Source organism: Chaetodon auriga, chromosome 12 (genome assembly GCF_051107435.1).
Source record: "Chaetodon auriga isolate fChaAug3 chromosome 12, fChaAug3.hap1, whole genome shotgun sequence".
Lineage (NCBI taxonomy): Eukaryota > Metazoa > Chordata > Actinopteri > Chaetodontiformes > Chaetodontidae > Chaetodon > Chaetodon auriga.
The window spans coordinates 10190051-10205269 of NC_135085.1; the positions used below are offsets into that span (position 1 = coordinate 10190051).

The window sequence follows — 15219 nt, forward strand, 5'->3', positions numbered from 1 at the left end:
TATGTACACAATCTGTGGTGAGATATGCGCAAATCAGATCCTTGAAGTTTTAGAGCCCTGGATGTTTAACCTCTGCAGGCTCAAATAAATCACACCCAGCTTTTCCCAGTGAAAACGCCATGTGGACACGCTGCTTATTGCTGCACTTCTGCTGCAATAAAGTGACGCCATTTCTCCAAACTTCCTTCACATGGATGTTTATGGCACCATAATGTCATTTGTTATATGGGTATGTTAACAATGCGTATGTGAAAATATTTGGTTTTGACCAGGTGGCGCATGCAACAAAACGTTTTTCTATTGAATAGTGGAGATATAACTTGGAGCTGTCATGCAGATTGGGGACGTGATTGATGGCCTGCATGGCTCAACACAGCTTCTCGTTTTTCACAACGTACCAGCAATCAGTGGGCCAAGGCAGGGAAGGATTTAAAAACAATGTGTTCCGTTATTAAATGTTATTGTGGAAGTGTTCATAAAAAATGAAATGCTGAGAATGTGTCAGCATTTAGACAGAAATTGAATGCAGAAAGACTGAAATCAAAAGCTTGTCAAATCATAACTGAAAAAAACTGACAACTCAGCTCCAAGAGTTAATGTTTAATCCCTGACTATATAACAAATTTGGTCATTCATTTCAGAAATTATTGACATTGGAAACCAATGTTTACAGTCGACATGCTGTGCTTTAAAATTGTGATGACAATAATAATGGCGAAAAAAAACACTCGATAAATAAACGTTTATTTCCATAAAATCAACCGGAATATCTCAGGCTAAATAAACTACATTCAGCAATAGGGAAAAAAAGGCCAATGCAACAAACAATAGAATCAGTTAAAACACGGCCGACCACAGTCGGAGTGCATTAAAAGTGCAGGATTTCACGCGAAGGCTTCGAGGTGCGCTCATTTGGGTCCGTGCTGCGTCTCCTTGTGTCTCCGCAGGTCCACCTTCCTCTGGAAACCTTTCCCGCAGAGGTCACAGCCGAAAGGTTTGAAGCCGGTGTGCTTCCTGCTGTGTGTGATGAGATTGGAGCTCTGACTGAAGGCCTTCCCGCACACCTGGCACTTGTGCGGCTTCTCACCTGCAGCAGTAACGAGATCACACAGTGGGAAAAGTCAGCGTGGAGCAGCTTTTTACGCACGGCGAGGGATTGAGCGGGGGCTTTTTTTTGTGGGGGGCACTGTCTCACCTGTGTGGATGAAAGTGTGTTTTTTCATGTCTGACTTTTGGTGGAACCTCTTCCCGCAGTACTGGCACGGGTAAGGCCGCGTGTCCGAATGAATGAGCAGGTGCGTGGACAGCGTGGAGGACCGCTTGAAGCTTTTGCCGCAGATTTTACAGCTGAAGCTCCTCTCCTGTAAAATAAAGAGTGAAAGGCCCCAAAGCATTAGATTGAACAGCAGAACAGCTGGCTTGGGACGTTGCGGTAGAAACGTGGTATCCGGGGCCTTCGCGTCCAGGATGTGAGCCCAGAGGCCTTCACAGAGCGACTGACTGTATTTCCAGTAAGAGGCCTACCTGCGAGTGAACCGCTCTGTGCTGATCCAGACTGACTGCGTGTCCGAAGGTTTTTCCGCAGATCCCGCATTCAAACGGCCGCGTTCCGCTGTGCGACCGCCGCACATGGACCTCCAACCCATGAGGGGTGGAGAACACCTTTGGAAAAATAGACGGATGACATTTTTACTTCGACATCACACTCCAAACAAGACAACAGAGAAGGAAAAAAATCGTATAATTTGTCAAACCTTATCTACAAAAATCTCATTGCCAATCACCAAATTTATGGTTGGAACGACTTTGAAATTAAACTTGATGTTGTACCCTGATCACTAATAAAACACTCAGACCATTTGTAACATCTCTGCAAACTCAGACTGCAGCAGCACATCAAATAAAAGCTCTTGTGGCTTTGTTCGTACCTTGCAACATTTAATGCACTTATAGGATCCACTTGACTCGAGGTTAGAGCAAATGAAGTCGCTTTCAGACTTGATTTCCGCACCACGGGGCCTCTGCCTTACATCCAGATAGTTCTCGTCCCCGTCCCGCATCCTGCAGACTTGGTGGCCCGTTGAAGAATAGTCCTGGTAGCATCCGGCCACCGGGCCCCTCTCTGCATAAAGCGGCTCGGTGCTGCTGTCCTCTCCGCCGTAGATGCTGACGGGTGAGTGAGGCTCCCTGTGGCCCTGGACGTGGTGATGATACGGCCCTTGAACCAGATGCCTCAGCTCAGAGCCGGAGTACGCCGACCAGGAGTAAGGAAAGAGCGGGATGTTGAAGTGATGACCGTCCTCCGCTGCTGGAGTGGAGCATTTCTCTGAATCTGGAAGTTCATTTGGATTTAGTGAGATTGGATACGAAGTTCAAGCTGGCGTGTCTTAAAAGTTGGATTATTTGGAAACTGCATTGGGTTTCACTGGAAGTGGCTACGTGACATGCGTCAATAACAAACAACTTAAGCCTTCTCGTCTTCGCACCAAAATGTTGCACCTTACATATGGCCTGCCAAATCGGTTTCTGTATGAAAGCAGTCCAACAGCCGATGACTGACAAAATGTTTGATTTTATTCGGTTATTTTTTTTTCAGTGAAATCAATTATTAAATGCAGTTTTTTTTTTTTAAAAGAAACATGCCTAAATAGCATATTTCCGGATGCATCAATTTTACTCCCAAATCGTGACAATTACTGTCTTTGTTCGCCTTCATAATAATCAGGACTCTAACATCACGTCAATAGTCATGAAAATGTTTAAAAGACTTTACCCACTCATAAAGCTGATATGGATGCATGGCAGCTGTTGAAAACTAAAGTTTATATAAGATCACAGGTCTAATCATAGTGGCACCCTCACAGATCACGTAGGCCTAACACTGAAAAACTTTGCTGCATTCTTAATTACTTCTCTGACACTGCTGCAAACACCTGTAGAAAAAGTCTGGATGAAGATCGATCAGGACAGACCTGGTGAAGAAGAGGGTGACGGGGGACGCCAGAAATCACAGTCGGAGGATCGGTCACACACGCTGCCTCCGCAGCTCAACGGGGAGCTGGAGGACAGCGACCCTGGGGACAGCAGCCTGGACCCGCGGGACAGTCTGTCAGCGCCGGCGCTGGCATCCTCCTGCGGCTCCAGGTTGGATTCAAACTCCGCCTGAGATTTGGTCTCTGAAGACAACAGAGCAATAAAAATGACTGGCTGCGCAACTGGTGTCTGTGTTCAGACCGATGAGGTTAATTCTACTTTATTTAAGGATAATTTCTACTCTTATTGGCGCTATTCAACCATTTCCATGCGTAATTACGCACAACTGAACCTACCTGCGCACACGTGAGCTAGAATAGTGTCGAGTCTACTGTAGTCATCGTCCAGGTACCGGGGCTGGTGGTAGCTGTGGGCCCTTTTACTCTTCACCAGAAAAGACCTCGGCATGTTGTCTTGCTGTCTTTCTTTCAGCGCTGCTCAGGTCTGAAATCTTCCAGTCCACTTCGTTCCTCTTCAAACTGCTCTGACTGTATCTCTGGACAGATTGAAACACTATTGGTTGAAAGGCGAGACGGCGTTGGGATTTTGGCAGGTTATTACGCATGCGCAGAGAGGCCGTATCGTTTACCAGGTGTCGCGGGGCAGGTGGCCAAAAGTGGGACCACCGTCCCCCTGAAAGACCCCGGTAGATACAACATTGGAGAGGACTTATTGTATGTCTGTAATGATATAGCTGCAGATGTGAAGGAGGCTGAATCACGTAAGAGGAAGTGTAGAAGGAAGTTTTATTGAGTTTACTAGGCTTATGTTGTCTTACATCTTTATTATCTTAACTGATAATGACATGAGTTACTGATAATATTATCGCAATGCAGACGGTTTTGAAGCTAAAAAAAAAAAAGGTCTAATTTCTGTGGTTACATGTGTTTGACGGATAAAGAGTTTTTTAAATCATATTGGAAATTGATTCCAATTGGCGTCCACTGTCGGAAAAGTTATTTAAACGTCGCGAGAACTTCTAATAAATTAAAACCGAGATTGGATTCGTGCGCTTGCCAGTCTGTCACAATGACTGGGACTTGCACTACAACGCTAAGTTCTAAATTGATTGAAAATATTGTCACACAACTGGTCATTCTAGAGTCTCATCAAGACAGATGATTCCAAAACAGACGCGTAACGATATAATTTGAGTGTGATGAGACATGCAGTGTGTGTTTGTGAATGGTCCCATGCAGGCAGAGCAGCCTGTGATGGATAATGACCCATTTGTTTGACTGGTTGTAAAGTGATCCTGTTAATGAGACGCGCACGGGCGCTCTGCACAACAGCCTGCTGGTGGGGAGGCGAAGTATCCTTTTACAGTTACACTGCTTCAGCTTACCCGCACTGACTTCAGCCTTATTGTTTTACATCATTAAAGCCCCCTCCCGGCCCAAGCACAGGCCCCAATTAGGCTGTCCACTGAAAGAAGCGCATGATCTGGAATATTAAGTGGATATTTCAGTGGAATATTTAAAATAGGATGATTTCAATCAGCATGTAGGGGGAAAAAGTTGTCAGTAGAAATCTGTCAGGCTCAAATCATAGCGAAGATTTGGGCTGTGTTCAAGGTCGGACCAAAGCAAAGCGGCATCGATTTCTGGCCGATGTGGGAACCGAGTTTGTTTGACGCAGCTGCAGCAAGTTGGAGACCTGCAAGCAAAGCGCAGATAGCCGAGGCGTAAAGCTGAAAACACGTGTCCCATACTCACACAGCACCGACACTGCAGGCTCTACATCCCAGCTCTGAGAACACACACTGTCCTGCACTGCGTCCACAGTTAGTCTGAATGTCAGAATATCAGCCACAAGCTGCAGAGAGACGCCACAAACCCTCTGCTCCACACACACACACACACACACACACACACACACACACACACACACACACACACACACACACTCTCTCTCTCTCTCTCTCTCTCTCTCTCTCTCTCTCTGTCTTCCCCTCCTTCCTTTACTAAGAGGTTTACATGTTAGTCAGCCATGACACTCAAACAAAAACACTGATTCATGTTTTGATAAAAGGCTGCATAATCTTTGGACATTTGCATTGGACAAAAAAAGATCATTTAACACACCGTTTAGAATTCATTTCCTCTCATAATCACAGATTCTTAGTCCCACTTGAGTTTTACAGATTGCTCTTTCATTGTGGAATAACAAATTCAAAATGTTCGATTTCTGTGACTCATTTCACTTCAGACCACACTTCATGGATTTTTCTGATGACTCTTATGGTGCGCTCAGCTTTCATTTCTCTGCCTGCTCTGATTTTTTTTTTTTTAATGCTTCACCTGCTGAAACGGGTCAACATGAGACATCAGTCCATAAGATTTGACCACACTGGAATTTTTAAACACTAATTCTCGCCTCTCCTCCCACCAATGAGCAGACAGCGAGGCTTTCTCACTCTGCATGAGCAAAGACAAAACATCAGCTTTCCTGTAAGACTGACAGAATTTCAGACTGGAACAAAACAAAATCTTTGAAAATGTTATGTTTGGAAACATGCAGTCTGCCATGGATGCATAATTTATCCAAATTCAACGTTTTCCCTATAGAGCAAGCTTACTCAATCACACCATGACAGATGTTTGACTAAATGCCTTCATATAAACTATTACTGAGCTGCTGATTGACACTGACAGTATTCTGATTATTCTCATCGGAAAGAAACTAAAGTGACAGAGCTGCAGAGGACTGGGTCCATGTGACTGTGTTCAAACTCAGGGTTACACACTGACTCAACAGGAAACCAGACGCAGAGTCGAGCAGACACTATCAGTGTTGCCACAGCCTCTTGTTTTTTTCTTTCTGTATCCCCCCTCCCCACCCCACCGCCTCTTCACCCACAGGCCTTGATTCTCACTCTTTAAGTCTTACAGAAAGTATGTGATTGAAATAGAAGCCCAATGGCAGTGATCACAGCCAGGAGAAGGGGGGGGGATTCTTGTACTTTTATCTTACTCTTCACAGCAGTAGTTGTCTACCTTGACAAAGGTGCGGATCATAGTCACAAGGTTAAATTAAGACTTGTGCTGGTGAGCCATGAGGTTATTTTCTCAAGCTCAACCTCGGGGCTTCTTTTGCAAGAATAGAGAGACAGTGCGCGGACTCTTCGTAGTTTTAAATATACCTGAGGCTGCAGCGTTCATACCACATGCATGTGAATGTTGACAAGAGGAGCAGAGCGGACGCAGCTGGTCAATAGGTTGTCTTGATTTTGACTCGCAGCATTTCAGTTTATAGCAAGATTGAAGGTTTAGCTAAACAGCAGCCGCTGTGGCAACATGTGAGGAGATAATGATAAATGCATGCAGTAAGCAAAACTTTCAAGTCAGTGAATTAACTCTCTAAAGTCTGTTTCACAGCAATATCAAGCTAACATAAGCTAGCATTAGCCTCCATAAGCTGCTGGTCACACCAGACCACATGAGGCTGTAGCAACAAAACTCCTGAGTGCATTAAATTGAGCAGAACGCCATTTAATTTCTCATGAATTCGGCGTTTCATTTGTAAGACAAAGAATGTGTTATTTCGTCTTTCAAAACTTGCATAGCCTCACTTTAAGTCAGACTGTTGACAAGTGGAAGGAAGTAAAGCAGATTTTGTTCTTGCAGAAGAATAAATGTTAACTTCTAAAAAAAGGAGTTTGATAGTTCCAGGAATTCAGACCTAAGAGAAAAAATTAAACCAGAGCTCTTTTTTTTTTTTTTTTTACTCAGTATACTGCGTGCAATGGATTCATGTCATAGTAGCTTATTGTGGCTAAACTGACTTTCACTGGTTCATGTCTCTGTTTAATCCCAGGCACTCAGTCTGAGCCTTCACCTCTGCACCGCCACTCTGTGGTGGCATCTCAATGAAAACCACATCATGCTATCTCATCCCCTCACAGGTTCCTTTGGCTCCAGAGCTCTAACCACAGCGTGACAGCCCCCTCTCTCTCTCCCTTAAACTATCTTCATCCCTTTCCCTCCAGCTACAATCTGATTTCAGTCCTTTTCCTCAGGTTTAACTGCATGCAGGAGTGGCCGACCGAATCTCATCAACCTCTCGGCTGGCCCCAACTGCAGCCACCAGATAGGGGCCGAGTGTGAACACAATGAATGATTTACTGGACACTGATGACCGCAACACAGTTCTTCTTTCACACACGAGGTCCACAAATGCCATTTATTTCTTGGCCACTCTCATTTCAAATCGTGTCGTCCTGCAGCAGTAGTTTGTGTCTGTGTTACAGTACATTGATTTGATTTATGTTAATGGTGTACTTGTTTGGATGTTTATTCTGATCTAACCCTGACTATTGTTGTATGATCATGTAGCCTAAAGATTCTCCAAACCTGGGCCCAGGGTCAGAATAGTTAGAATTTCCAAGAAAAAAAAACTTGAAAGTGTGAAAAACGGAAGAAACTCTCACGTTACACTAAACAAATGCTTTGATTTATGCTACAAACACTCCACAAATCACCTCCATCATCCATCACTGTGATCAGCAGCTCCCCTTGTTTGCAGCCAGCCCATTTCTGGTTGTAAATTTCCTTCTCAGATACTGAGAATCTCTCCGGGCACGTTGGTGTATGGGTGTGAAGAAACCTGCCTGGTGCTTCCTGGTCATTGTGTGTCTGTGCATGTCTGTGGGGGTGAAGCAGCAGTTGGAAAGGTCAGAGGTCAGCAGTCAACAAAATTAAGTCTAGATAAGCCTGCAGTTCATGTGTGTGTCGACGCTTTTATTTATTTCCTCTGTTGGATGTTTTCAATGCTTTTCGTATCTTTTACGCTGCTTTCAATGGGAGAAATATGCCATTATTTTTACAAATGTAACCCCTGAATGAACCCAGTTTCTCACCCGTTTCTGCACTGCTACCAGTTCTTTTAGCTGATGCTGCAAAATCTATAAGTTGTCTTTTGGACATATTGTCACACTGAAAACACCTCTCTGTTTCTGCATGGGATGTACAACAGAAAAATGGTGGGCTGGGCTTTCACACAGTAACTTCATCACTGCACCATCTCTGCTGAAATACTCTGTCTGGTGTTAAAGTTAGCAGAACTTAATTTAGCTTCTGCAGAACTGATTTGGTTTTGCTGAGTACTCAGTATGTGTGACTCTGTCATGCAGCACAAAGGACTTTTAACTGTACTGTGTATCCATATTCTAACATGTGGGAAGTCAAAAAAAAAAAAACGTGATAGGTTAATGAGGTATATTCATGTTGCAAGTATAATGTTTCTCGCTCTTCAAAATGTCTCCCCATGCAAATTAAAATGAAAGCAATCAGCAGTGAGAAAAAAGGAAAGACAAGTGTGTTGCTTGTTAACAGACTGCAGTCTTCTTATCTGTGGTGTGCCTGTCAACACATTTGTTGATGTGTGACTTTCTGCAAGTCATTTCTAGTCCACTGTAACCTCAAGGTCATCTTGTTTCAATTTTATTTTGTGACTTTTCAGATGAAAACGTGAATCGGCAGCACACAAAACAAATACTGAAGGATCTCCTTGTAGATATTATGTCAGTTCCCTGAAGCAGAAAAGATTTTTTGGGATAGGGTGGCTTAAAATCTAGAGTGGACGAAGGTTGTACCAGTACAATCCCTCTGTGTGACCACCACACCCTCCGCCTCCACCGTTAACCCTTATTAACTGCTGACCACTCCTGCCCACGGATGACTGGACAGTTGCTGTCTTTGTTGTGAAATCAGTTTTGCAGAAACACAGCTTAAACGGCTCAGTGGAAGCTGTCCACAAGAGTGACTTTGACTTTTCTTATCTTAAGCTGAGAACATCTGCACCGAGAGTGACAGTGAGGGATATTTCATTCGAACTGAAAAGCAGAAGATCCTGGTTCCTTTTTCAGTCGTTGTTCGTAGAATTGACAGATAGACTGATGCACATCATTTGACAAAGTAATCAAAGGATTTTTTTTCCACGCTAGAAAACGTGTCAAATGGACCGTTGACCGTTTCATGAAGCAGACTGAAGACGCTGAATTGCACACGTGTTGGTTAAATGCAGCCCTGCTTAAGTTAGTCTTACTCAAACAAAACACATCATAGTATAAACTCCCAATTACACCCTATCATCCTCAAAAAAAAGAAGAAAGAAATCAATGGTTTTAAAATCAGTGGTGACATACAGATAAGATATAACAATCAATTTGTAATGAATTAATAAAAACAATAACAACTGGACAGTAGAAAAAAGCCAGAAAGTCAAGTTGCTTTGCTTTGATTTGATTTGCCTCATGTTGCTCGTGGTGTCAGATGTTAATTTTTAGGAAATTCTCTGATAGTATGTTCCTGATATCTCTGTGCGTACAATACATTCCTGTCCATGGCCATGACCTCTGGGACCTGTGGAGTAACACTGAGCCCTCTGAATGACACCGCCAGTGTGAGACTCGCCGCTCGTATTCACGGCACAGCTTCAAGGGTGAGTCAGCAGCACCAGTTCGCTCTCTGGAAATAGGTGGATCCACAGCGTAAGACACATATTTCTTTTACTGTTTATTTTTGCTACTCATGACACTCTTACTAACTGCTGCTGAATGTCAGCTCACTTTGGACATGCTGTCATCTTATTAGTCATACTCGTACATCATAGTAGTTTTCCAGTTTGTGCCTGTACTATGATTGTGTTATAAATAGAGATGTGTGACTGAATGTGGAAAATAAAGCTGCTATTGTCATTGTTTTATCATATCATACATCTAAACATGTATTACTCAATGTACTCTATGTCAGGTCTCTCTTGCTCTCTCATGTCAAACTTCATTGCAGCATCTCAGTCAGACAAGACTTAATTTTATTCACAGTTTTGTATTCATATAGGATCATCCCTAAAAGAAATCAAATGCTTGGCTCACGCTGCGTTCAGCCAGGGAGGAAAACTCTTCACTTGGATTGGGGATATTCTAAAGAGGTGGAAAGAACACGATGAGGAAGCCCTGAACCTGGCCTAAAGGTCCTCTGTGGAGGAGGCAGAGTCTGAAGCCTTACCCATATCAATGGCAGGGGCCGCTGAGGTAGTCAAGGAGCTCCTGGGAGGCGAGGTGTGCATGAGATTCACCTGAGATGCTGAAGGCTCTGGACATTGTTCGGTTGTCTTTGCAGGCTTACCACCTCAGTTTTATGAGGAGGTCTGGGACAGTACCTGTGGAGTGGCAGACCGGGGTGGTGCTTCACATCTTCAGAAAGGGGGACTGGAGGGTTTGCTCAAATTACTGGGGTATCACACCGCTCAGCCTCCCTGAGACCCCAAATAAGTGGAAGAAAATTGATGAATGGAACACAAACAATTGTTGGCAAACCATTCTCACCAGAAGATGATTTGAGAGGAGGTGCACCTTGTAAACAGTACTTGGAAAAATCTCATATCACAGGGTTCATTTAGTAGTTTTCTGGAGCTTTTGACCATATCACACTTGTGTCAGCGACAACAATGCAAAGGGAAGCGGGGAGAGTAATATATTCTATGTTGGACTGTTAACTCAAGAAGCGCGCTGTGAAGAGTGAGAGACCTTTATAGGTTAAATGAATTACAATGTTAAGCAAGGTACAAATATGTGTGCTTCTGTGTGTAGGTGGGCAGCTAACTCAGACAGAAATCTGTGTCAGATTCTGATTCAGCCATCAGACATTGTGACCTCTCTGGACTCAAAATCCACCCAAGCTTCAGGCGTTTCATCGCTAACACCTTTCCAGCCCAAATCATCATCATTTTGTTGAGTAGCTTTTGCGACACGCAGGGATGATACATCAACAGAGCTGACCTCTCAAACTATCACAGAGAGGTTGTCTGAAAGCAAACAGGCCTCATCGTCACTGTGCTGATAACATGTCTGACATGAGAGAATCCTCTTCATTATTTTTGTTTCACTAACTATTGTTAAAGTAGTGTCTTTACCTTAAAGTCCCTACAATGGCTTCCAGTTAGTTTTCAGATGAATTTCAACTCTTATTGTTCGTGGTTTTTTTTTTTATTGTTTACTACTCTTATTATGTCCACATTTGTTGTCTGCTCTTATCTTTATTTTATTTATGACTAATTGTTTGCGTTAATATTTGAAAATTCAACTCTAGAAGTGTAGCTGCTCTAAAGGAAACATTTCCTGACAGCACTGTAAACATTTCTAGAGCACTTTCAGCTGCATTTCTTGTTTAAATAGTTAATTGTTGATATATCAATACAGAAAATAAATGTTATCAACAGAGAATTCAGCTCTGGAATTACAGCAACTCTAAAGGAAAACACATTTTTGTCAACATTTTCTTTATTTGGACAATTTCTGAGCAGCTTATTCCACATCCCTTTTCTTTCCACCGGTATGAGCATTTCAGTAAGATGAATAACAATGTGCATTATACTGTATTATATTGTTATAACATTCACTAAGAGAGTAAATCAGTGTTGGGAAGACGCGTGAACCCTGCTGTGTCTGTGTCGTTGCTGCCCCCTGGTGGTCCGTGTGTCGTGCCATCCTCCGGTGCAGCAGGGGGCGCTGCTGCTCAGGGGACGTCCCGCTGGAGAAAATTCACTAAGTCAGCTTTCCGGTCCCTAGAGAGAGATCGTGAATCCAGGAGGAAGAGGAGCTAAATATCTCGAAAATGGTGAGTAAAATGTAGCGATATACATCCATTGCAGATGACAGGAATGTTTAGAGATGTTTTTGATGGGAGAAAAGTGTTTCCAGCGGTTTGAGAGATAGATGTCCGTGGATGTTTGCGGCTGCTCGGCCGGTGAACCGCTGAGGTCTAACGTGGCGCTTCAGCCATGGGGCTGATGAAACCTCAGCTGACCTGTATCACAGGACACTCACACCGAGCGTTTAATAACTTAGAAAAATCTCGTTATATGACACTGTCAACACTGTGAAGCGAAGCGAAGCAGCTTTTTCTGTTGTAGCTAGCAGGGTAACATCTTGACTCTGCCTTTCCTCTCAGGGCTTCGTCAAAGTGGTGAAGAACAAGGCCTACTTCAAGAGATATGAAGTCAAATTCAGGAGAAGAAGAGGTGAGATCATGTTCTCTATTCAGCAGCTTCACAGGCTTGATAATGAGCACGAGCCATTAAGCTAAACCTTTCAAATTTGTTCAAACAGTCATTCATTAATCATTGGCTTTTCCAAACTCTCCAGAGGGGAAAACTGACTTCTTCGCCCGCAAGCGGCTGGTTGTGCAGGACAAGAACAAGTACAACACGCCCAAGTACCGAATGATTGTCAGGTTCTCCAACAGGGACGTCTGCTGCCAGGTCAGTGACTGAGAGACTGAGCTGAACTCATGTGGCAGCATGCTGAAAGTACCCTGACTCACCTTTCTCTGTCCGTCTTGTCCAGATTGCCTATGCAAAGATCCAAGGAGACCAGATTGTGTGTGCTGCTTACTCTCACGAGCTGCCCAAATACGGTATCACTGTAGGCCTTACTAACTATGCTGCGGCCTACTGCACCGGGCTGCTGCTGGCTCGCAGGGTAAGAGCGCGCACGCGCAAAGATAACAGCAGACCACACATTTAAAAGGAAACAACAATTTCAGATTTGTTGAATGCTTTTGCAGTTTCCTCCTCCTTCACTTCCTCCTTCATCTCTTCTTAGCTGCTGCACAAGTTTGGCATGGACCAGGTGTACGAGGGCCAGGTGGAGGTGACGGGAGATGAGTTCAATGTAGAGAGCGTCGACGGACAGCCGGGCGCTTTCACGTGTTACCTCGATGCGGGCCTGACCAGAACCACCACAGGCAACAAGGTGTTTGGAGCGCTGAAGGGGGCAGTCGACGGAGGCCTGGCCATTCCTCACAGGTGAGCGTCACATGAGTACGAACGTCGCACCTGCTGGTTGGTGTTGGAGGAGGACGTTACTTACCCAGTCATAATCTTTGCACAGTTGCTGGTCCTTCTTTGCTTCTTGATGATGATACAAAGCACGCTGAGCAAAATGTAGTTGGTCCTTCATTTGCATTAGCTGATGTTCACTGTCCTTTCAAGACGGGGCTGAGAGAAGCAAGACGAACCAAAGCAAACATCTGGCATTGTGTTTAAGTGTTGATGTGTTTCAGAGCGCTGTGTGTGTGTGTGTGTGTGTGTGTGTGTAAAAATGCTGGATAATCTGACTCACTAAACTCTGGTCTTTGTTGTTTCCAGTGTAAAACGCTTCCCCGGTTATGACGCAGAGAGTAAAGAGTTCAATGCGGAGGTGCATCGGAAACACATCATGGGCATGAACGTGGCCGACTACATGTCTTACCTGATGGAGGAGGACGAGGAGGCCTACAAAAAACAGTTCTCTCGCTTCATCAAGAATGGAGTCACGCCAGACACAGTAAGATAGAGGCGCTTCACCATGAAAACACACGGCACATGGCACTTTAGACTACAGCGAAGCGTCTCTGGTCGTAGGTACACGTGCAGCCTCTGTCGACCAGATGTGCCCAATATGAAATTCTCTAAATTTAAGTAAAACCAGTATCAGAATTGAAATCCCTGCACTGTTTGTCCTTTTGAAACACTTCCTCTCTTCAAGTGGGAGAGTGTTCGGTGATGGGAGGCGAAGGAAAACGACAGCAGTCATGGATTAGTATGATGTTGTACTAACTAATTTAATTAAAAAAGTTACTTGTAGTGCGGACATAGAAATTTCAACTGGAAAAATGTTTGAGGTAATTTACAAGAAGTGGCTCCATTACATCTGCAGAGCCGTGAAAAAAAGCTTTATGGTCCCACACACACACACACACACACACACACACACAGGCCACGGTGGAGACCGTGCAGCGTATGAAGTGAAGTTAATGTTTTACCAAATGACAACTGGAGTACAAAGTGTGGACAGGATAAGCTGTGAAATGTGAAAAACTACAACCTGTGATTTTAATAATTGTCTAAAATGATGTGAAAATGACATCCTTTCCAGTCATATAACATCTGAAGACCCCCCACACCGCATGTGTCCAGCTCTGCTTTCAGTATGCTGTCATGCATTTTGCTCTTTGCCAGTCACTTGCTTCACTTTGTCCACCAGAGAGCACTGACAGGTTCATTTAGAAACCAACGTGTTCTGCTCAGAGCTCATCTCATTGATCACACACGTAGTTTAAAGGAGCCTTACTGAAAACGTTTGTCACAGGTTTATGTAAAGAAAAAAGTAAAAAATATCAATGTTACTGTATTTATTTTAACTCTATAACACTGGTTAGTTCAGTTTTGTTGCAGTAGTAAAGGTTACTCCTGCGTGGTTCAAACACTGAAGCCCGGTGCTCAAAGACGTCATGTCTCTGCTGCAGCTGCATCCTTAGCACTCATTTCCCTAACCACAAGGACGAAGAAAAGGCAAATGCCTCGGAAGAGTTTGTTTGGTTCTCTGCTTCTTGATGATGACACAAAGCACGCTGAGCAAAATGTAGTTGGTCCTTCATTTGCATTGGCTGATGCTCACTGTCCTTTCAAGACGGGGCTGAGAGAAGCAAGACCGCAAGAACCGTCGTGCTCGGTGAAATGTGGAGATGTGGTGCATCAACATGCTGTCTTTGTCGTTCTTTTCAGGTAGAAGAAATGTACAAAAAGGCACACGCCAGCATCAGAGCAAATCCTGTACACGAAAAGAAACCCAAAAAAGACGTCAAGAAGAAGAGGTGGGTCCCTACTTTCTATGTCTTCCCCTCCCCCCAAACCAGTACTGAGCTAGCTGGATCACAACACAAAACTCTTCTGGTTCTTGGGACCAGGTTGTGACTTGTAACCCTTAAAAGTACCCACGTCACATTATTGATATCTGACACTAACCATAAACCCGAGGGAATAATTGTCCTCATTTAGCGCACGCTTCCTTTCTAAGCACTGAAAAGCTGTACTGGGAAGCTCCCAGTGCCGAGCGGACAAACATTGTGCTGAATGTTAATGGAGCTGTTGTTGTCGCCTCTTTTTCGGGCAGGTGGAATCGCGCCAAATTATCTCTGGCACAGAGGAAGGACCGCGTCGCCCAGAAAAAGGCCAGCTTCTTACGAGCACAAGAGCAAGAAGCAGGGGACGGTTAGGGGCCCGGCCCCGCGCTTCGCAGCCAGAACACAACACACAACACAGACAAATAAATTTATTTCAAACTCAAGCTTTTGCCTCTGCGTCAGTACTTTCTTCAATGAGTTTTAGGTGTTGAGTGGTTGTACGTACTTCTTAGATTCCACC

At 44.1% G+C, this 15219-nt stretch overlaps 3 protein-coding genes across 4 annotated transcripts in view; 1 reads left to right on the top strand and 2 right to left on the bottom strand.

The window, feature by feature from the left end:
* Positions 1-883: 883 nt before the first annotated feature.
* Positions 884-4814, bottom strand: gfi1aa (growth factor independent 1A transcription repressor a). The gene is made up of 7 exons (XM_076744011.1): positions 4749-4814; positions 3330-3529; positions 2973-3176; positions 1929-2332; positions 1525-1662; positions 1196-1361; positions 884-1087 (listed from the first exon to the last, which is right to left on the bottom strand). The coding sequence occupies exons 2-7, from the start codon at positions 3439-3441 to the stop codon at positions 909-911; spliced, it is 1203 nt and encodes a 400-aa protein (XP_076600126.1). The 5' UTR covers positions 3442-3529; positions 4749-4814; the 3' UTR covers positions 884-908.
* Positions 4815-4910: 96 nt separating this feature from the next.
* Positions 4911-15219, bottom strand: part of nsun4 (NOP2/Sun RNA methyltransferase 4) — a 181782-nt gene continuing 171473 nt past the window's right edge. The window contains exon 9 of one of the 2 annotated variants that reach the window (XR_013077845.1): positions 4911-4950. The gene's annotated coding sequence lies outside the window, so the exon portion shown is untranslated. Of the gene's footprint in view, positions 4992-15219 lie in introns of both variants that reach the window. The other variant, XR_013077844.1, reaches the window with a different exon arrangement.
* On the top strand, positions 11552-15142 carry rpl5a (ribosomal protein L5a). Its single transcript, XM_076745984.1, has 8 exons — positions 11552-11651; positions 11985-12054; positions 12179-12294; positions 12380-12514; positions 12638-12840; positions 13183-13360; positions 14581-14669; positions 14969-15142. Exons 1-8 carry the CDS (start codon positions 11649-11651, stop codon positions 15069-15071), a joined length of 897 nt encoding a protein of 298 aa, XP_076602099.1. The 5' UTR covers positions 11552-11648; the 3' UTR covers positions 15072-15142.